The sequence below is a fragment of the Rana temporaria genome, chromosome 1 (assembly GCF_905171775.1).
Source record: "Rana temporaria chromosome 1, aRanTem1.1, whole genome shotgun sequence".
NCBI lineage: Eukaryota > Metazoa > Chordata > Amphibia > Anura > Ranidae > Rana > Rana temporaria.
In genome coordinates, this window is record NC_053489.1 from 599,947,888 (window position 1) to 599,969,315 (window position 21,428).

At 40.9% G+C, this 21,428-nt stretch overlaps 1 protein-coding gene across 1 annotated transcript in view; it reads right to left on the reverse strand.

The window, feature by feature from the left end:
• Positions 1 to 2,458: 2,458 nt before the first annotated feature.
• STIM2 (stromal interaction molecule 2) overlaps positions 2,459 to 21,428 on the reverse strand; it is a 116,778-nt gene continuing 97,808 nt past the window's right edge. Inside the window, exons 4-12 of the mRNA XM_040335155.1 lie at positions 20,220 to 20,331; positions 19,158 to 19,273; positions 18,892 to 19,069; positions 18,498 to 18,675; positions 16,397 to 16,564; positions 13,719 to 13,819; positions 10,487 to 10,725; positions 8,158 to 8,353; positions 2,459 to 4,259 (exon numbers count right to left, since the gene is read on the reverse strand). Coding sequence (XP_040191089.1) covers positions 3,785 to 4,259; positions 8,158 to 8,353; positions 10,487 to 10,725; positions 13,719 to 13,819; positions 16,397 to 16,564; positions 18,498 to 18,675; positions 18,892 to 19,069; positions 19,158 to 19,273; positions 20,220 to 20,331 — 1,763 coding nt within the window. The 3' untranslated portion in view covers positions 2,459 to 3,784. The remainder of the gene's footprint in view (positions 4,260 to 8,157; positions 8,354 to 10,486; positions 10,726 to 13,718; positions 13,820 to 16,396; positions 16,565 to 18,497; positions 18,676 to 18,891; positions 19,070 to 19,157; positions 19,274 to 20,219; positions 20,332 to 21,428) is intronic.

Genomic DNA, 21,428 nt, shown 5'->3' on the forward strand with positions numbered 1-21,428 from the left:
AAATAGTACCAAGGGTCTCATTCCAACACAAAGTAGATGCCACTATCCACTGCAGTGTCTATGCCACATTAATGCAGGGCACAGCCTGCAGGAATCTGAGTATTTGCTGCTTAACACTTTAGGTCTCTTTCACAGTGGGGTGGGAGGTTCGGTGGCGGTAAAGCACCGCTATTTTTAGCAGCGCTTTACCGCTAATTTCGCAATGCTATTCAGTTGCTAGCGGGGCGGTTTTACCCCCCGCTAGCAGCGGAAAAGGGGTTAAAAACCACCGCAAAGCGCCGGCAGTATAGGCGCGATGTCCCATTGTCAGACAAAAATGAGGGACGAATGAGGGACATTGCTCCAAATCAGGGGGGCGGAAGCGGGGAAGGAGCTGTATACACACAGTTCTTTCATCGCGCTAAAGATGCGGCTAGGACTTTTTCTTTCCCCGACACACCGCTCCAGTGTGAAAGCCCTGTTTCAAGTCGGTTTGCAGGCAATATTTTTAGCGCAATAGCGCCTGCAAACCGCCCGTGTGAAAGGGGTCTTAGAGAATCCTATAGAGGCATGTCCTCTACACCTCCTCCCACTATTTCACCCACCATTTAAAAGACATAAAGCAAGATGCACTATATTACCGAAAGTATTGGGACGCCTGCCTTTACATGCACATGAACTTTAATGACATCCCAGTCTAAGTCCGTAGGTTCAATATTGAGTTGGCCCATCCTTTGCAGCTATAACAGCTTCAACTCTTCTGGGGAGGATGTCTACAAGGTTTAGGAGTGTGTCTATGGGAATGTTTGACCATTCTTTCAGAAGCGAATTTGTGAGGTCAGGTACTGATGTTGGACAAGAAGGCCTGGCTTGCAGTCTCTGCTTTAATTTATACCAAAGGTGTTCTTTCGGGTTAAGGTCAGGACTCTGTGCAAGCTAGCCAAGTTCTTCCACCCCAAACTCGCTCAATGTCTTTATGGACCTTGCTTTGTCCACTGGTCCAAATCATTTGGTGGAGGGGAGATTATTGTGTGGGGTTGTTTTTCAGGGGCTGGGCTTGACTCCTTAGTTACAGTGAAGGGAACTCTTATGGCATCAGCATACCAAGACATTTTGGATATTTCATGCTCCCAACTTTGTGTGAACAGTTTGGCCTCTTCCTGTTCCAACATGACTGCACATCAGTGCACAAAGCAAGGTCTATAAAGACATGGATGAGCGAGTTTGGGGTGGAGGAACTTGACTGGCCTGCACAGAGTCCTGACCTCAACACGATAGAACACATTTGGGATGAATTAGAGCGGAGACTTCGAGCCAGGCCTTCTTATCCAACATCAGTACCTGACCTTACAAATGCGCTTCTGGAAGAATGGTCAAACATTCCCATAGACACACTCCTAAACCTTGTGGGCAGCCTTCCCAGAAGAGTTGAAGCTGTTACAGCTGCAAAAAGGTGAGCCAAATCACTATTGAACCCTTTGGACTAAGACTGGGATGCCATTAAAGTTTGTGAACCCTATGAACTAAGACTATGCCACCCCTACAGTCTTTTCCCCTTCCTTTCAAGTGACCTCCATGCCATTAAAGTTTGTGTGCAGGCGTCTCAATACTTTTGGTAATATAGTGCATCTCTTGTTGTGTCAAAGCGACCCTCGTGTGACGTTTTCTCCCCCCCTTTACCAACTATCACATCAACGGGCAAGTTCTGCATTCAGATTTTAAATCAGCTACACCGATTATAAATGTTTTGCTTTAACTTAAAGGGGTTGTAAAGGAAAAACATTTTTTCATAATAAGCATCCTTTACCTGCAGACATTCCTCTTTTCACTTCCTCATTGTTCGTTTTTGCTCAGAAGTTGCTCTATTTCTTCTCTGTTCACTTCCTGCTTGTCTGATTGTTACTCACCACCGTGAAGGGAGGCTTTACTGCGGTGGTCAGTAACGTGCTCACCCCCTCCTGGGAACTACATCTGTGCGGCAGGACGCTCTCTACTTGTTAGAGACTTCAAGGAGGTGTGAATTACTGGGCGTGCCGCAATTCATACTGGGAAATGTAGTTCTTACATGAACGAGCGTCGCAAACCAGGAAGTGAATGAGAGAACAGAAACTAGAACACCGGAGGTGATATAGATGAAGGAATTGAATAGGTATTTACTTGTTTTTTAACAGAATCATTACACTATTCTGTCTGTCTAGCTTGAAGACATTCATTTTAGGCAAAAAAAATGTTTGCCTTTACAACTTCTTTAAGTTTATCAACTTCCTGGTTAAGTGAGGCACTGGTGATATAGCCCTGACCTCACAACTGCATCATGGGAAAGCTACATCACCAGTGCCTTCCTGGTAAATCTTATCTGTATAATGCAATATCTCAGGAGAACATTTTTCCTTCTCGGATCAGTTCAATTTCATTTACATAAGATCTTGGCTGATTGGATGAACAAAAAATAATAATAAAAAAAAAAAACACTACCAAAAAACCGAATAAATTAGTTTATTGGAAAAAAAATTAACATCTTGAAATGTAACAGATCTACTGATTAAGATTTTAAACAGGCAAAACAAGAGAAAATGTTGAAGTATCGGCAAAATGGGGTAAGACGTACAAGGTCTTTAGTAGCAAAAGTATCATTAGTTTAAAAGTGGCATTGAGTTATGTTACAACATGTACAAGTCTCTTTGAGCAGAGAAACAAACATGAGTTAGAGCAGTAAGGGCACCCACTGCAGTTATTAGTCATTTGGGCAGTGTGAGGTTTATGGCATACAGTACGTTAGCAACACCCATGATGGTTTGAGCTATGAAAATGCATGGCGGTAACACTTTAAACAACCATAAACGTGTTTTTGATATTTTTTGCACACCTGCATGCTAATGGAATCAGTGGGGCAGCCCAAGATACAGTAAATGCCTCCAGCTTCAACACAGCAGAAAGTTCAGCACATCCAGTAACCCTTTCCCTGTAAACAATCCCCTGCTAAATTAATCGCACTTAAAGCACCGCGTTGAGTGCTTCAACGTTCCACCGGCCTGGCTTGCATATAGAATCAAGAGCACGTCCTCTTGTTATTATATAATATCTACATATATCATACAGCTTGCAGCTCTGTGAAATCACAGTGAAAGCCCTGGGAATAAAATTACTATATATATCTCTCTTACAGCAGGACTCAAATCTGTAACAAGTAGGGAATCTACACAAAAGCTCCCCATACAAAAATGTATGGGTTCCTTTGAGGGAAATCACATCGCTTAGAAACTCTTAGGATCTACTTAAAAACCCAGGTGAATTAAAATTGAAAACAGACCCTCATCTGTCATTTTACAAATCTTAAACTATTTATCTTTCAAATAGCCTTTTTTTTGTTTTCCAGTCTGGAAAAACTGTAGTGCAATTAGTTATTTAGTCCGTGGTGTAAAATGTCATAGCTCCGTGGAAAGATAAGAAGATGCTCCAGTAAACAAAAGAAAAAGGGAGTAAAGCCCCAAATCGGGCTTCATTAGTCCATTAAAAGCTTGGAAGTCCAAAGTGGCTTCTTTAGAAAAAAAAAACCTTATAGTAACTAAAAACTTTATAAGCAGAAATAAATTAGACAAAAAAGTGACTGTAAACGGATCTGCTTTCCAATAAAACTCAGTGATCGCTGGCTTGACCTTCACAGTCGTTAAAATAGTAGACAAACTTTGGAGCATCCCATCGGTCCATCCAGTCTTCAAAACTCAACATGGAGTTACATTCTTCAACGGATAAAAACGGCGCCTTATGCCGCCCCTATAGTCTTTTACCCTTCCCTTCAAGTGACCTACTTTGATATTTTCTTCAAGAGGACTTTAATTTTAGACTTCTTTTTCTTTTCTCCATTGTGAGAAAGCTCTGGGGTTGTGGTTTTAAGTACTGGAATACCATGCACCTCTTGAACTGGCTTGCATTCATTTGGAGAGAAGGTGAAGGGAGGGTGGGGAGGCTTGGAGGCTGGTAAAATACTGGAAATCTGATGTAAGCTGCAAGATTTCTCCAGAATACCGTTGTATACTTTACTAGGTGGGCTAAAAACCATACTCTGGCTTTCTGTTAAACCCACAGCGTCGGGCGTAGAGGTCTTAGAAGTATCAGTTGCTAAAGCAGAGTCTGCAGATAAAGACTCCTCGCAGGAGGTTTCCTCTCTTGAGATCTTTCGAAGAGTTGCACTGACCAGCTGCATCTCCAGGCTTGAAGGAGGAGACTGTTTTCTTCCAATAGAAGAATTTAAAGAATCACATTCAGAGCCAGTATCTTCCCTAAAAGACCACCAAAACATACACTATTATTCAACACATCACAAGGCTATTTTATTTGACAATTTGAAAGACTACTACAGTAAAGATGTATAGAAAATTCATTTAACTGCCTAAAAATCCTGATTGGAAACATGAAGGACAATTTGGCAACTGCTTTTGATATAACGGAGGAAAAAATGTATTTGTCAGAACTTAAAGAGGTAGTAAACACTGCTTGGTGACTTGCAACTACAGGTAAGCTTCTAATAAAGCTCACCTATAGGTACAGTGAATATCTCCTAAATGAGCACCGTTTAGGAGATTAGGCACGATTTCTGCAGCCGTTGATGTCACCAACGCTTGCGCACTACATTCTGAATGGACAGCATACTGAGTATGCTATCCATTCAGAGAGCTGTGCCATGACCATGGCTCCCATGTATATGTGCAGGAGTGATACCATCACAGCTTGGCCATGCAAACATCCAAAACCTACAAACCCAGAAGACTGGGTGAAGATAGAAACCCTGTCAGTGGTGACAGTGTGCTGCTGGAAGGCTTAGTGTTAAGGCAAGTCTTTCATAATGTGTTAGTACGTGGTGCATACTAGCACATTATGCCATTGACTTGAAACAGGGAATTTTATTTATTAAAATTACAGCCTTTACTACCACTTTAAAGCTGAGCTCCAGGCAGATAGAACAAACACCAGTTACTGTATGTATTAAAAAATAATAAATTGTAATTTTAATGCAGGTAGTCCAAGTACCTGAATTAGACTTGTAATTAACTGCTTTGAATACCTAGTACAGCAGCACACAGAGCCAATCAGGTGTGCTGAAGGGACATGTGCGGAGGGGTGGACAGCCCTGTCTAATTACAGACTGGACAGGGAAGGAGAATAGGTTGGCTGTGTTGTTCAGTTCAGCTGTGTACATCTCAAATAGATGAAAGTAAAAATGCTCTGGCAAGCAAAATAGCTCCAATACATGCGTTTCAACTAGGTGATTAGCTGTTCATCTGGAGATAAACTTAAAAGGTTTTTATACCGATAACTTTATTTACAATGTGTGATATACAAATAAAGAACTGAAGATTGTAGATTTGACAGTGAGCAGAAAACATGCATTTTTCCATTCACAATGAAATGACATCTGTCTTTCTACTGCTAGTTATGAATAAAATACACGAGGAAACCATTGCCAAGCTTGTGATTTAAGAGTTAGACTGCTAGGAGCCAAGCAAAGCCAATGGTTGGGCAGCACTGTCCTAAAAAACAGGGTGCTCTAATGGTGCAGTTTTTTTTTTTTTTTTACCTTTACATAAATTATTATAGATTTATACAATCATTTTGAATATATAGTTCAGTTTTGGTCATCAATCCCCATGAAAAAAAATGTTGAATTCGAATAAGTTCAGTGAAGGGCAACAAAATGAATAAGGGGAAAAAAAGAACCTCAGCTTTGAGATCAATTACATAGATTACAGTAATTCCCGCTGGAGAAGAGCTACTTAAAGCGGGGGTTCACCCTATTGATAAAAAAAAAAAAAAAAATTTCCCTCTAGCATAAAATTCGGCATAGTAGCGCGAGCTACAGTATGCCTGTCTTTATTTTTTTATCCCCGTACTCACTGTGCACTCGTAGATAAAAGATTACGACTCCCAGCGGGGAATGGGCGTTTCTATGGAGAGAGAAGGTGATTGACGGCCGGCTCTGGCACATCACGCTTCTCCGGAAACAGCCGAAATAGGACTTGGCGCTTCACGGCGCCTGCGCATAGTCTGTGCGCAGGCGCCGTATAGCGCCATGAAGAGCCGAGACCTGTTCCGGCTGTCTTCGGGGAGCGTGACGTGCCAGAGCCGGCCGTCAATCACCTTCCCTCTCCATAGGAACGCCCATTCCCCGCGGGGAGTCGTAATCTTCTATCTACAAATGCACAGTGAGTACGGGGATAAAAAAATAAAGACAGGCATACTGTAGCTCGCGCTACTATGCCGAATTTTATGCTAAAAAGATGTTAATAAGGGTGAACCACCGCTTTAAGGGGGTGGGGAATAGGATTACAATGTAAAAATATATCAAAGGTTAACTGTAATGAACCGTTTATTCTAAGATCTCTGAAGAGGACACATGGCCAGGATTTGAGGTGAGAAGTGTAACCTCATATTGTGGAAAGGGTTCTTTAACGTTGGAGCAGTTAAATTGTGAACTTCCTCCTGCAGGAAGTGGTTATTGGCTGTGCGTGTCGACATCAAAAAACATTTAGATATATTTCTCAGGAAGTGGAATATACACACATACACATAGGATGAACTGGATGGACCTGTCTCTTTTTCAACCTTCTTAAACTTATGTACAGTGGGGAAAATATTTGATCCCCCGCAGATTTTATAAGTTTGCCCACTTACAAACTATAATGTTTATCATAGGTGTATTTTAAATGATAGAGACAGAATATCAATCAAAAGTCCAGAAAAAACACAATACAAATGTTAGAAATTGAGTTGCAGTTCAGTGAGTAAAATAAGTATTTGACTTGAGATGACTTGGTACTTGTTGGAGAAACCCTTGTTGACAAAGGCAAGACATTTCTTGTAGTTGGTTACCAGGTTTGCACACATCTCAGGAGGGATTTTGGTCCACTCTTTTTTACAGATCTTCTCTAAATCCTAAAGGTTTCTTGGCTGTCGCTTGGCAACTTGAAGTTTCAGCTCCTTCCATAAATTTTCTATAGGATTAAGGTCTGTAGACCGGCTAGGCCACTCCATGACCTCAATGTGCCTTTTGAGCCACTCCTATGTTGCCTTAGCGGTATGTTTTGGGTCATTGTCATGTTGGAAGACCCATCCACAGCCCATCTTCAGTGTTCTGGCTGAAGGAAGAAGGTTCTCATCCAAGATTTTTTAATACATGGCCCTGTCCATTGGCCCCTCCAATGCAGTAAAGTCGGCCTGTACCTTTAGTAGAGAAAAAGCCCCAAAGCATAATGTTTCCTCCTCCATGCTCGACTATAGAGATGGTGTTCTTAGGGTCATAGTCGGCATTTTTCTTCCTCCAAACACGGTGAGACGAGTTATTGCCAAAGAGCTCAATTTGGTCTCATCTGACTACAACAATTTCTCTGAATCATTTAGATGTTAATTGGCAATCTTCAGATGGGCCTGTATATGTACCTTCTTGAGGGGGACCTTGCGGGCACGGCAGGATTTCAATTCATGTATGGTGTTACTAATGGTTTGTTTGGTAACTGTGGTCCCAACCGCCTTGAGATCATTCACCAGCTCCTCTCCTGTGTGGTTCTGGGATGAGCACTCACTTTTCTCATGATCAGCCTTACCCTATGATGCATGGAGCTTCAGTCTGAGGGCAATTGATGGTGATTTTATATTTCTTCAATTTGCAAATAATCGCTCCAACAGTTGTCAGCTTCTCACCAAGCTTCTTGCTGATGGTCTTTTAGTCCATTCCAGTCTTGTGGAGACCTACAATCTTATCCCTGATGTCCTTTGACAGCTCTTTGGTCTTGCCCGTGATGGTGAGGTTTTAATGGAAGAAAGCGATTCTGTGGACAGGTGTCTTTTTACACACAAGTTGTTGTTAGGAGCACCACCTTAAATTGACAGGACTAATCTGTGTAGCAGATACTGTAACTAGTCAGTGGAAGCCAGGATAATTGTTGGTTGGTAGGGGATCAAATACGTATTTTACTCACTGAACTGCAACACAATTTATAACATTCGTTTTTTTCTGGATTTTTGGTTGATATTCTGTCTCCAGCATTTAAAATAGACCTATAATAAAAGTTACTCTTAATTTCTTTGTAAGTTGGCAAACCTACAAAATCTGCAGGGGGTCAAATTTTCCCCACTGTAACAATCTACTTTTTATGCATTTTAGGGTGACTTAATATCTCATACCACTGATTTTCTGCTACGAAATAAATGGCATCCTCTTCCTCGCGGTACAGAGCAGGACAGCTTGATACAGACAGAATATCTGGATCGGGTGACTGCAGAACATGCTGAGACTGGGGGGAAGGTGGAACAACACTACGCCGAGGACGACACATGCTGCTGCTGCGTGCCAACGTTCCATGGGTCTTTATAATAGAACCTTTAGAAACAGGAGAAGAACTGTAAGCACATAACAGAAACACAACTTTCATGTCAGTAAAACAAGAACAGCTATAGCGAAATTAAAGGAAATCTGTCACAGTCCCTGTGTGTTATCCCAGATCAAAGCAATCGCTTATTCCTAAGCATAATGTTATCTGCTAAATGTTGAAGCAGAACCTATGCAGCTCACAGAGTGATATCATTGCCCTGGGAATAGTTTGTGACCCATAAATCAGGGACTTCATGTCTCATGTTTTGGAAATTACTTTACAAAAAAAAAAACATAATATATACTCCATATATTTTACTAATGCCTAAACAATTAAATTATGTTTTGGATAGTTTGCTGGTCTTTTGCAGTTTGATTGAGCAGACAATAGGTGGCGCTGCTCACAAGTTAAACCAGAAACCATGTTTACAAGGAAAGGGGAAGTTTCATAAAAACGTAGTCCATATATATATATATATATATATATATATATATATATATATATATATATATATACACATATACACACACATATATATATATATATATATACACACACATATATATATATATATATATATATATATATATATACATATATACATATATACATATACATACATACACACATCTTTGCACTTAAGTGTCTTCCGCAGTACCTAAAACAGCACTACATATGCTCTGTGAGATAAAAAAAAACACTTGAGGGTTTGTGGACAGTTTTCAAAAGTCTCGAATGCTGCAGCTTAGTTTGATGAAGGACAGTGGTATTTAAGCAGCATGTATAGTGTTTTTAATATGCTTGCAAAGATCTTTCTTCTAGGCTGCATGCTAATTGAAGCAAAAACAGCAAGATTACTTAGCCCAATTCTAATAGGCGATTTTATAGTGGCGTTCACAATTTTTTTAAAGTTACGGCTTTTAATATCAAAATAAATGCATATTTTTTTGCCAGCAAAACCCACGTATGCTTTTTACAAGCTATGTGTTTGCAATCCCACCGCTGCATGTGGGAAGGAGCAATAGCCTGGTTTTGCAGCAGAATTTATAAATCCTCACAGAAAATATGGCTGACTTCTCCGCCCTCTCACTTACATTCTACCTGATAGAATAGGAACTACAAGAAAGACACTCCCCATAAACATACAACAAGAATAGCTAGATGTGAACAGGGCTGGTAAAACAGGTGTTGGACATAGGACCTCTGACGTCTGTGTGATTTGAATGTAAACTGAGCAGTCTGAACCAAGAAAACACACATCTGTGTCAATGCTGGTCTCACTCGAGGCTGCAAACTTTTCACACAAATAAAGCTGGCCATACATGGTTAAAATCTCGTCTGGCTCTGCAGAGATTGGACACATTTCGATCCAAGTATGGGCAGGTTTATTGTACAGAAGTCAATCTACCAACATGCAACAGTGGCTGCGTTTGAGATTATCTCCGCTTGCCGTCATGGGAAGGGGGGGGGTGACTCGGGAGGTGATAAGGGCGATTAAGGAGTTACACCCGAAATAGGGTGGTAATATGTAACATTTTCCTGAAACTTAGCCTTTAAAAGCTGGTTTGGCTAACTATTGCAGTCTGTAAATGTGCAAATACAGGTTTAGCCGACTAGGCTTTCCAAATATCCATGTCCGCACCTGTAGAACTATGTGCATTAGGGAAGCACTGAAACCAGTTTATTCTCAAAAGCTCGCCGATACCAATTACCGATATCCATTTTCAGTCCCAGTTCACAAATATGCTATTGGATGTGTTTTGAAAAGTGTTTTTTTATATAGCCAGTTCACATATGTGCAGGCCTCCACAGTCCAATTTCAAAGAGTCCAGTATGATTTTCAGCACGGTTCAGGTGTGATTTTTAATGTCATACACTTTAATTCACACCCAAATTGCATCTGAACCACTGAACAAAGTCACACTGGATGGGGATTGAAATGGTGCTGCAAACCGGCTCTGCACATATGTGAAGGTATCAGTTTTCGTATCTGAGCAATCGCACAAGTATTCACGCAAATGCTTAGTAACGCTAAAGATACAAGTATCTGTGCAATGCCAATGTGTGTCAATTTTAATTTTTTTGCATGATGTGCTACAATTCAAAAATAACTTTGCTGAAAGTTGCAGAGATATACATACCATGAAACTGGGAAATGATTGGAGGTGTATCTTCATCCAAGTCATCCACTCCTCCGGCAATTGGATAAGGAGGGATTGAGACTCTGGGCATAACCACCCAGCTATGTTCGGAGTACAGGGTGGAAGTTAGGTTTGCAACACCAGAATTGTGGACTATTTGGAAGCTACAAATCTTCTCAATCTGCTGCCATCGGTAAAGTCGCTCTCGTAGGCATGTAGTTAATTCAGACAATGCTTTTCTGTGGAATAAAATTGATAACATGAGGTCTAAGCTGACTAGAACAGTCATGTTTCCCTTATAAATAAGGACAGTACAAAAACAATCCCATGCAATGCAATTTATATATATTTGTTGAATGCTAGTGTCATCCGATACACTTGTAAGGAGTAGGGTGGTTGGAGAGAAGGGTCACAGGGAATGTTTTTACAGCGAGGTGTATCACTGATCACTAACATTTTTGTCTTTAACCACTTGCCGACCAGTCGGCTTTGTTATAAGGCGGCAGGTGTCTCGTTTCTGCAAATCGCTGCATTTCGGCTTCTTTAAGAGCCATAGCACACACGGGGACCCGATGCACGTGGCCAGTGACCACGGTGTCCGCCCCTGCGATCGCAGGAAGGAGAGCCAGAACGGGGATCAACGTAAACAGACAAATCCCCATTCTGATAGGGGGAGGCGAGATCTGCTGTACCTAGTGATTAGGAACAGCGATCTCCTCCTCCAGTCAGCCCCCTCCCCCCAGTTATAAAGACCTCCCAGGGAACACATTTAACCCCTTGATTGCTGCCCACCTAGTGTTAACCCCTTCCCCTGCCAGTGACATTTACACAGTAATCAGCGCATTTTTATAGCTCTGATCGATGTATCAATGTCAATGGTCCCAAAAAAGTGTCAAGAACAAAAGATAATTTACCTCTCTATGAAGACATCAACCTGTACCAGAACACAGGAATTAAACTATAAACTTTTAAATAGGTGGTATTATATACCAGAAAAATTAGGTAGGTTTTTCCCTGGAAGTTCAGATTTGTGTTGGAGATGTAAGAGGAATAAGGCAACTTTGTTACATATATTTTGGACTTGCCCTAGGATTAGGAAGTATTGGTTAGAAGTACAAAGGATCTCTCAAAAATGTACATCCCATCAAATATTAGATGACCCCGCTTTCTGTTTACTACATCTATCACAGATCCCAATAAAGACATACAAATTTTATTATTTGTCACTTGATTGATGAGGCCAAGGTGGGCATAGCCCGGAATTGGAAAAACCCTAGGCCACCCACGATTGTAGAGTGGCTGAATAGGGTTAGAAACGTAAGGGGCCATAGAAGATTTGGTGCTATCTGCCCAAGATAGAAAAGAACAATATAATTTAACCTGGGGAGCATGGAATGTATTTGTATACTCAGAAGAAGGGAAGAGATTACTGGGGAGTGAAAATAGGGAATAAGTCAGTTGGCATATATGGGTAAGGGGAGGGCCGGGTGCCTTCTGAGGGGGGGGGTGGAGGGAGGAGTGAGGAGGGAACTGTTTTTTTTCTTTTCGGTGGATTGTTTTGGGGGGGGGCGAGAAAGGGGGGTAAAAGGTAAAGGAGTTGAATAGGAAGTAGTGGGATATTTAAACAAAGGGATAAATAAGAAATGGAGGGAGAAGGAAAGTTATATTAAGGAGCAGACAGAGCTTAATTAAGAGTTGTTGGATGAAATTAGGTAAAATGGGTAAATTGATAAATTGTGGCGTTTGGTTTTTCTTTTTTTTTCTCTTTTCTTCCTCTTCGTTTTTCTAGCCCAATAGCTAAAGGGCAATATAGTTCCTAATCTAGGACGTGGTAACTAGATAGACAGTGGGTTAGAATTAAGGAATGTATTTATGTTGCCTAGCTGGACCAGATGACTTGAAGTGTGCTAGAGGTACTGTAATTTGGGACTATTTCCCTTTCTGATATTGAATACACTGTTTATGTATTATGTTATAATTTTGGAAAACCTTTGAATAAAAAGAAATATATTTAAAAAAGTGTCAAGTGTCCAATCTGTCCACCGTAATGTCACAGTCCCACTAAAAATCGCTGCCATTACTAGTAAAAAGCATTTACCAAAACTATGTAGAAGAATACATATTGGCCTAAACTATATTCTACATACATAAAATTTGGGATATTTATTAATTATAGCAAAAAAAAAAAAAAAAAAAAAACGCTTTTTTTTTATAGCGCAAAAAATAAAAACAGCAGGAGGTGAATACCACTAAAAGAAAACAATTTGTGGGGAAAAATTGGGTACGTCGCACAGCCACGCAATTGTCAGTTAAAATGATGCAGTGCCGTATTGCAATGGCAGTGGCCTGGTCATTAAGGGGGAAAAAAATTGTCTGGTCTGTAAGGGGTTAAAGCCGAATTCCAACTTTTTCACTAGAACTGAAGGGAATGATCAATCCCAGCATACCTCTGTACCATGTTTCTCTATTGTCTGCAGATCCCCCGATATACTGGATTTAGTTGTGACTTTGTACCATATGACACTGTATATCCTGCTGCCACTTCCTGTAGCAGCTAGAGTCTATAACACTCCCCTTAGTTGTCTTTCAGAATTATGTAACTTCCTTCACAGCTCTGGGCAGGATTGAATGGTTTACAATTAGAATTCAATCCAGTTAAATATGCCGACCAGTGTGAACAGGGAGAGTCCCACCCCTCAGATCTCACCCTTCCAGATTCCTGCTCTCTGTGAAGTGATTCGTTTTACATATGAAGGAAACACCTTCATAAAAACCTCATAGGCCTTGCTCTGTAGTCTTGCAGTAAGCAATAATTCTTTGGATGCTGCAAGACCAAAATGACACCGGAGGAGGCATGACATTTATATCTTTCACCAACCACATGAAGGCCCAGAACTGGTACAAGTGATTCCCATAGCATGCCTTGAAGCTACAGAGGCTCAAAGAATCATGGGAGATTTTGTATCAGGGCTAGAAAAAGAAGGAAACAGGAAGTCAGAACTTTGAAATTCTGCCATGAGAGAGAGAGTAACATCACAAACACAGAAACCTACTGTATACAGCTAAAGTAGGTACATTACACACCATCTGACAGTGCGGTTGTGTTTCATTTACATGCACAATGCATCTGTTTTAGGGAGAAAAAGCTTTTCTACTTTAAGTTGCTGAGACAGGGAGAGCAAATAACACCCAGCACAAATACTTGTGTGCCCATGGAATGGCCTGCACTTACTTTGCTTCAAGAATTTTATGGTCCACTTCATCCAGGGATGAGCTGTGTGCAACATGCAACGTTCCAAAGACTGTGCTTCTCTTCTTCTTTATTTTTTCTGCCTAGAATAAAAACATATGAACGATGATGGCTCTGCTAATCCACATCATCTGAAAACACCAATTAGGTTACAGCTAAAGAATTTCAACTTCTGCAAAACGATTCTCAAATTATTCTGTTAAAATTTTTGGTATCAATTACATAATATTTATCTTTGCTTGATCGTGGAAGGATAGGCAAGTATACATCTTGGTAGGTTTCCAAAGAAAGCGGGAAGACAAAACAGTGTTATAGCCATGCGGTCATTAAAGCCGAATTAGGTTTTAGTTTAAATTGGCTAAATACACTCCAGGTGCATCAAAACAGACGGTGTGCAAATTACAATTTGTTTTCTTTAGATATCAGCCAACAACTTGAGTATATAGCCTGTCCCCTGCCAGCAAGCTGCAGAGCCCTTGATCTCTATGTGGAAGCAGTGATCTTCCTGCAGATGTCGGACACTCCCCTGAGTTAGAGCAAGAGCTCTTCAATCTCCAGAGAAACAAAGCAGAGAAGAAGGTGCTTCTAGGTGCAGTAGCAAAAAACACTTAGACAAGGAAGGGTTAAAAACACTTACAAGATGGAAGTGAAAAACAGGCATATCAATGAGTCCATAATGTCCAGCGGGATGCCTCCTAGGTGTAAAGACAGCTACAGGTGGAAGTTCCAGCGAACCAGCGGTGAGAAACACTGTCTCCGATCCAAGATGGAGAGCCATGCTGTCAGGGCCAGCATGGAATATAGGCAGGCAGAAGTGAGGTCAGAGTGGGCGGGGCATGTTTCAGAGCATGCCCAGTCGCTCCTCTTTCAAACCAAAACGTTTGGTTTTAAGGAGTGACTGGGCATGCTCCAAAATATGTCCCGCCCCCTCTGACATCACTTCTGGTTGCATGTATTCCATGCTGGCCCTGACAGCACCGCTGTGATACATTTGTTTTCCCACTATCTGGTTCGTGTTTTTAACCCTTCCGTGTCATCAAAGTGTGCTTCACTCTTCTGAAGTGATGCTGCAGTGCATTAATCACATTTCAAGAGTCAGTCATGTACTGTTTGTTAAAGTCTCCTCGTTATCCAGAGCACCCTATTCTCCACACTCCTCAATCTCCAGAGAGCATAAGCTTTGCCGACTGTAAATCTACAGGTATGATTTCCCTGCAACATGCTGGCAAGGGAATGGCTTTTCCACTCAGGCTTTGGTTCTTAAACTAGAACAAAACTAAACCATCCACCAGCAAATAAACTCAAAAGCCCAAAGTAAAATGTTGAGTGCATCAAGATTAAAATGCTTATCACACAGTGCTTTAGATCACGCCACCCTCTATGCCTCAAAGTCAGCGCAATCTTGGATTTGTCCTGGCACCTACCTCCTATGTACAGAACAATGAAATCAGGCCTTGCTTTCAATTCACTGTTGCATTGGTGCCATTAGCATAGCTCCCAACTGTTCCTGATTTTGAGGGATTGTCCCTCTTTCCTCCTCATTTTGGTCTGATCTATATAGTTGCACCTTTCATCCAATATCTAAATGGATGCATTTGCAAATTTTAAAACCCAATATAAAGGAATAGTAGTGGTAAAAAAAACTTGTGGGTTTAAGCTTTTATAATTCTCCTTTAGGGAGCATGTCCTATGCATACATACTTTTGGTCATAGGAGTCCCTTGTTCTCGTCTCAAAAAGTTGGGACATATGCATTAGTCACTTGGTGGGCTGCGAGTATTTGTCAGAGTAAGGTGCTCTGCAGATCTCCACATAGCCAGGATGCCAGCAACAGGCTTTGAATTGTGCATGTGCTAGTGACGCAACAAGAACTATATAAAGCAACATCTCAAAAGGGTGATGTGTTTGAGCCCAATTAGTTTGTAGTGCCAAGATTCAAACTAGTTAAGATAGATTTCAGCTGGCTTATGCCAACAATCGTAATACATGCCTGCGTTAAATATGTGTTTTTATTAGTTTTTAAAACGTACAGGTATTTCTGCATAAGAGTTAATGTAGGGATTACCTAGAAGAGACTTATTTTAGGTTACCGGTCCTTCCAATTTCACAATGAAACATCTCTGCACCAGTAGTAAGTCCAGAGTTTCCCATAAAACCAAGTCAGCAAATTTACAATGACTTACAATGCACACTGGAGCTCATAAACGGCCGTTTCTGGGAGTGTGGGCATTTTTTTTTTAACAGCCCTTAAGCACCCCTCTATGTTATTCTATGTGTCCATGCACGCATGGAAGTTTTTGGACGTTTATCAGCAGTAGAGTTTATGGGCTGTTGTCTGAACGCCCTAAAAGCGCATTTAGGAGCAGTTTTTCTGACCACAAAAAAAACGCTTAAAAACACTAAACGTGCATAAACGCTGATAAGTGTCAATAAACGCTCAAAAAACGTGGCTAACCAGTGTTTTTTTTTTTTTCAATGGATAAAAAACTTTAGAGAAAAGCTAAAAACCGCTAATGCAGAAAACTGCTAAAAAACGATTTTGCAAAAATGTTAAACGTTTTAAAGACTCGCTGCAAAGCTACTGCCATTTTTATAATGTTATTTTAATGTCCAGTGTGCATGGAGCCTTAGGGTGAGAATCAAAGATTAGCATTCAGCTACCTCCTCTTTAGCAATGGCGAGATGCATTTCAGCATTCTGTTTCTTGATGTTGTAGTACTGGACCTCCACCTCATGTGTTAACTGCAGCCATTTCTGCAGAGCCTCAGGGACAGACCAGTTACCTCTGAGCTCAAATTCTTTCTCTGCTTTCTTCAGAGCCATCCGAACCTGTAAAATACAAAAAAAAATATGCTTCAAAGAACAACTCCAAGCAAAAATGTAAAATAAAAAAAAAGGACCTTCTAATGTTATGCAGCCAATGGTTAAAAGTTCACCAACACTGAGCTGTCTGTAATGTCAGCTCAAAAATTCCCTTGGAGTCTATATTATGTAACCTCCACGTTTTGGACTTCTGTAGCAGCAAATCAAAGTTCATTCCTGCCTCACAAGCATGTGTTCTTGGATGTCCAGGAAACCAACAAAAAATAAAGCGGTTAGCAAACAAGAGTACTTTAGCAGTACTTGTTTTAACCACTTACAATACTGGGTACTTTCACACCCCCTTCCTGCCCAGGCCAATTCTTAGCTTTCAGCACAGTCACATTTTGAATGACATTTGCGGTCGAGCAACACTGTACGCAAAATACATTTTTATCATTATTTTGAGACAGATAGAGCTTTCTTCTTTTGGTGATATTTGATCACCACTGGGTTTTTTATTTCTTGCTAAATAAACGAAAAAAAGACTGAACATTTTAAAAAATGTTTTAGTTATAAACTTTTGCAAATAAGTCATTTTTATTCTGCACTGATGAGGCTGCACCAATAATAAGGGCACTGGTGATCAGTGTGGGCACTGTGCCCTGAGAAAGAAAGAAAAAGGAGGGCGCACCGACCCAGTGCATTACCACTTAAAAGTTTTATTAAAAATTGAATAAAAGCAATGATCCTACTCACAAAAGGAGCTTAGGTAAGCGCTTTTCAGACAGTTAAGCTGGATCTCACGGCACCTGCCAGCAAGACTTGATGACAAGGAGGATCAAATGATACCTCAAACGTCTGGACGGCTGACACGTTTCTGGGGCGTACCCCTTTCTTCAGAGCCTAGGTGATCCGAGGTAGCTCTCTGTGTGCCCTCGAATATATATGTACACGCATGCAAAGAGGCCCCAGCCCAGGTGACCATCAATCAGCAAGCCCCACCCCTCAAACATGGCTTCACCCACCCATGGGGATGGGACTCTGTTCCCACTCCGAGAGGTAGCCAGTGGACAAACCATGGTGGCCAAGGTGGGGACACCATGGTGCCACCCCCTACTAGCCAGTAGTGTAACTATATGCACCCTCCAATGGACAAAGCCAGCTACAACATTAACTCCCCGGGTATAGGGGTGGGGGGTTGGAAGAGACCGTGGGCGATAATAGATGGAAACAAAAACTCAGAGTCCTTACCCCAAACGCGTCAGCCGTCCAGACGTTTGAGGCATCATTTGATCCTCCTTGTCATCAAGTCTTGCTGGCAGGTGCCATGAGATCCAGCTTAACTGTCTGAAAAGCGCTTATCTAAGCTCCTTTTGTGAGTAGGATCATTTCTTTTATTCTATTTTTAATAAAACTTTTAAGTGGTAACGCACTAGGTCGGTGCGCCCTCCTTTTTTATTTCTTTCTCCAGCCATATGAACCCCCATTGTTCTGAGGAGGGTTGCAAGACTCTAGACCTTGCCTTAAGACTAAACTACACTACCCGGGTTTGGAAAAACACCAGAGAACAGGAGAATTTTGTTTTACTCACTGTGCCCTGTCAGACTTGGCATTATCGGCTCTCCTTTCCTCACACAGACAGCGGGTGAGGAAAGAAATGCATCCCTGTGAAGGTAGCATACAGCAGGTTGCAAATAAGAAAGGTTAATTTTCAGGGTTTTCATGCAATTAAATTTTCTCAGAAGCAAACTTTTTTGTTTACCGACATCATGCAAAATATATATAACACACCGAGTATTCGCTGCTGTCATATCTTGGGTCTTATCTAAGTGCTCTTTAGTCACTTGCTATAAAAGCTACTCATTCTAAAACCATTTTTATTCAGGACACTCATTTTCTTGTTTGGAGTAAACAGAAATGTTCAAAGATGCAGGTAATCTTTAGCATTATGTGACTTTACCTGAACGAGCTCCTCTTCTGCATATTTCAGCCGGCTAAGTTCACATTCTGCACCTTCGCGCAGTTCTCTCAATCTTTGAGCTTCTCGTTTCGCATCACTAATTTCATCCATTAATTTACGTTCAAGGTTTTGTTTTTCTACAGCAACAGTTCTGTTCTCCTCCTGGGCTTTTTCAAGCCTTAAAAAAAAAATTGAAAAAAAAAAAAAATTAGATTTTATGCATTACTCAAAGTTGTTACATTTACATTGGGGAGAGAGAAAAGAGTAAAAATTGTATTTAAAAATGATCTAAATTCAAAGTCCATTTAGTACAGACATTACATTTATGTCAGAGTTTTGATATTGCACTATACATTTAAATAAGATCCAGTGGTGTAAAATTCTGGTATCCTACCTTTCCTGTAGCTCAAGGAGGCTTGTTTCCGCTTTCTGAAGCCCCTCCAAATCTTTCATCATCTGTGCTATATGTTCCTTGGATGTCTTACTCTGAGTGTATGCGAACCAGCATCCTCCAACACCAATAACAATAGATATAGTCAGCACAAAATCTTTCACCCAATTATGAGGTGGCCCTGCAAAGATCATGTTTGACAAATACATCATACATAGAATCAGAAACCATATTCTTTTACAATATAGAGCCATTGTTAATTTACTAACTTGTCAAAGGTCCAAACAGCACCACATCCAATGCTTTAAGATGGAGTTTTTGCCTGTGGCTTCGATCAGCGATTTTCAGATGTGATATCATAAACAAAGGTTCATTAACAGCTATTCTGTATGTGAGAATAGAAGAGAAAATACATTAATGTTTAATACAAAAAAGTAGATAATAAACCAACATATATACATAAAAATGCTCACGAATAAAAGCGACTCTTGTCCGATTGTTCACACAGAAATAACCGATTGGTTGAGTTGGATTTTTTGCCCGTTATTGCTTCACCAGGCTGATCCTAGGCATGTCTTTAATCACTCCTAATACCCTGGAAAATTCTAGAACTTAAGGTGGCCTTCACACCTGGGATATCTGAATTGGGGGCAGAATTGCTGCAATTCTGCCTGCGATTTCAAAACGCTCTGCTAAAATGACAAATCACGCCGCCTAAAAGAAGCTCTGGATCTTTTTTTTGGGAGACAAGCTAACTGGGTATTAGATTAGGTTTTGTTTCCAAATAAACAAATGTTTGTAAATTTTATTTCCTGTGAAAATCCACAATCAAAATCCACACACAGGAGAACAAGGATCCAACTGGTGACTAAGAGCCGGTTCACACTGCGGCGGCACGACTTTGGGGGCGACTCTGCAAGTCGTCCTGAAGACGACTTCAGAGGCGATTAGCAGAATGACTTCTGTATAGAAGTCAATGCCCCGAGCCGCCCCCAAAGTCGTACAAGAACCTTTTTCTAAGTCGGAGCGACTTGCCTCGCTCCTATTAGAAAGGTTCTAGTGCATAGAATGGGACGCGACTCGTCAGGTGGCTGAGCCGCCTGACGAGTCGCCCCAGTGTGCACCGGCTCTTAGGAATTGTGTAAAATATGTTTCATTATTGTTTCACTGTATTTATGTACTTTGACAAATACAGTGAGTTTGCTTTTGTAAATGCAACTTTTTTTTTGCACCAAAACAGTTGTTTCCAGAACAGAGCATGTTTGGAATCTCAAATTTGATGGGATGTCAGAGGTTAGCATGACCATTTTATAAATAAAATAAAAACACACCTTGGCAGAGTTGTTCCTTTGACCGAGTTTTCACGGAACGTCTTCTCATACTGCGGGAGCTCTACAAACTCGTGCAACCACCGCAACGTCTCCTCTTCTGTCCAGTTATGAACTAAAAGGCACAACAACGTCATGTATAAATATAGGGGTATTATATAAATTGTATTTATTAAATTCGTTACTTCAGCTCCTTCTCCCCCGTTTACCCCTTTATGGATCAAAGCAATTATTACTGTTTAGCTACAGATTAATAACCTATTATACTGTACTAAAGTAAAGCAATTTTTTTCCTAAGAATGTGAAAATGCTTTTTTGAAAAAAAATTTTTTTACTAGATAAGTAATCTATAGGCAAAAAGACACAGCAAAAACACCATATCTGGTTCTTCCCAGATGTTTGATTTGCAGCACTGCAGTGATGTTTGTTCTACTGGGTGCAGATCGTTTAATGCATGAGAAGACAGCCAGATGTTACAAAGGTGGAGGATATTGATTGGGAAACAAGACTGGCAGGCTGGAATCCATCAGAAGGATCCTTCAAAAGATTAATAGAATTTTTATTTTCCAGAGCTGGATTTCTGAGCCACCAAGACAGGTACAACCTGGTCCTCAGTGTCAATCAAATCAGTCTGTCAAGGAACCTGATTGCCTTTTCCCACGATGACAAAGTGTTACCTTGTAGAAGTATGGAATGAAACTGGGCAAATGGTAACGCTGCATTGAAGGACGCTACTATTACACCCAAGACTCATGCAAAAGTGGAGCGTTGGGACAACTCCTGGACTGCAGAGCTTTCATCTTAGATCAAAGTCTGAAGTTTCTGCTGTGAAAGAAACTGACCAAACTTTAGACCAAGACAATCTAGGACTAGACTCGGATATGCCAGATAAGTTCATTCCAGCAACAGTTTCCAAAAGCTCAGGATCCACCTAAACTGCTGCAACATCCGGACAGTCAAAGACACCTTGACAGTCTGTGCGCCGACGGTTCCCTAAACAGGAGGTTGTCCAAGTATAAAACAATGAGTTGCGACAAGAGCACAAAGCAGCTAAAGTTACAGTGGTGAGAACCCTGGTGAACATTAAAAGTGCAAACAAAAGGCTGCAGGGCCAGGGACTGGAGTGTAGGGCCCTACAGCAAAAACCTGGAAATGCTGATGCAGGTACACAGAAGCAAAAAATAAATAAAAAATCTCCTTGTGATGGGAGAT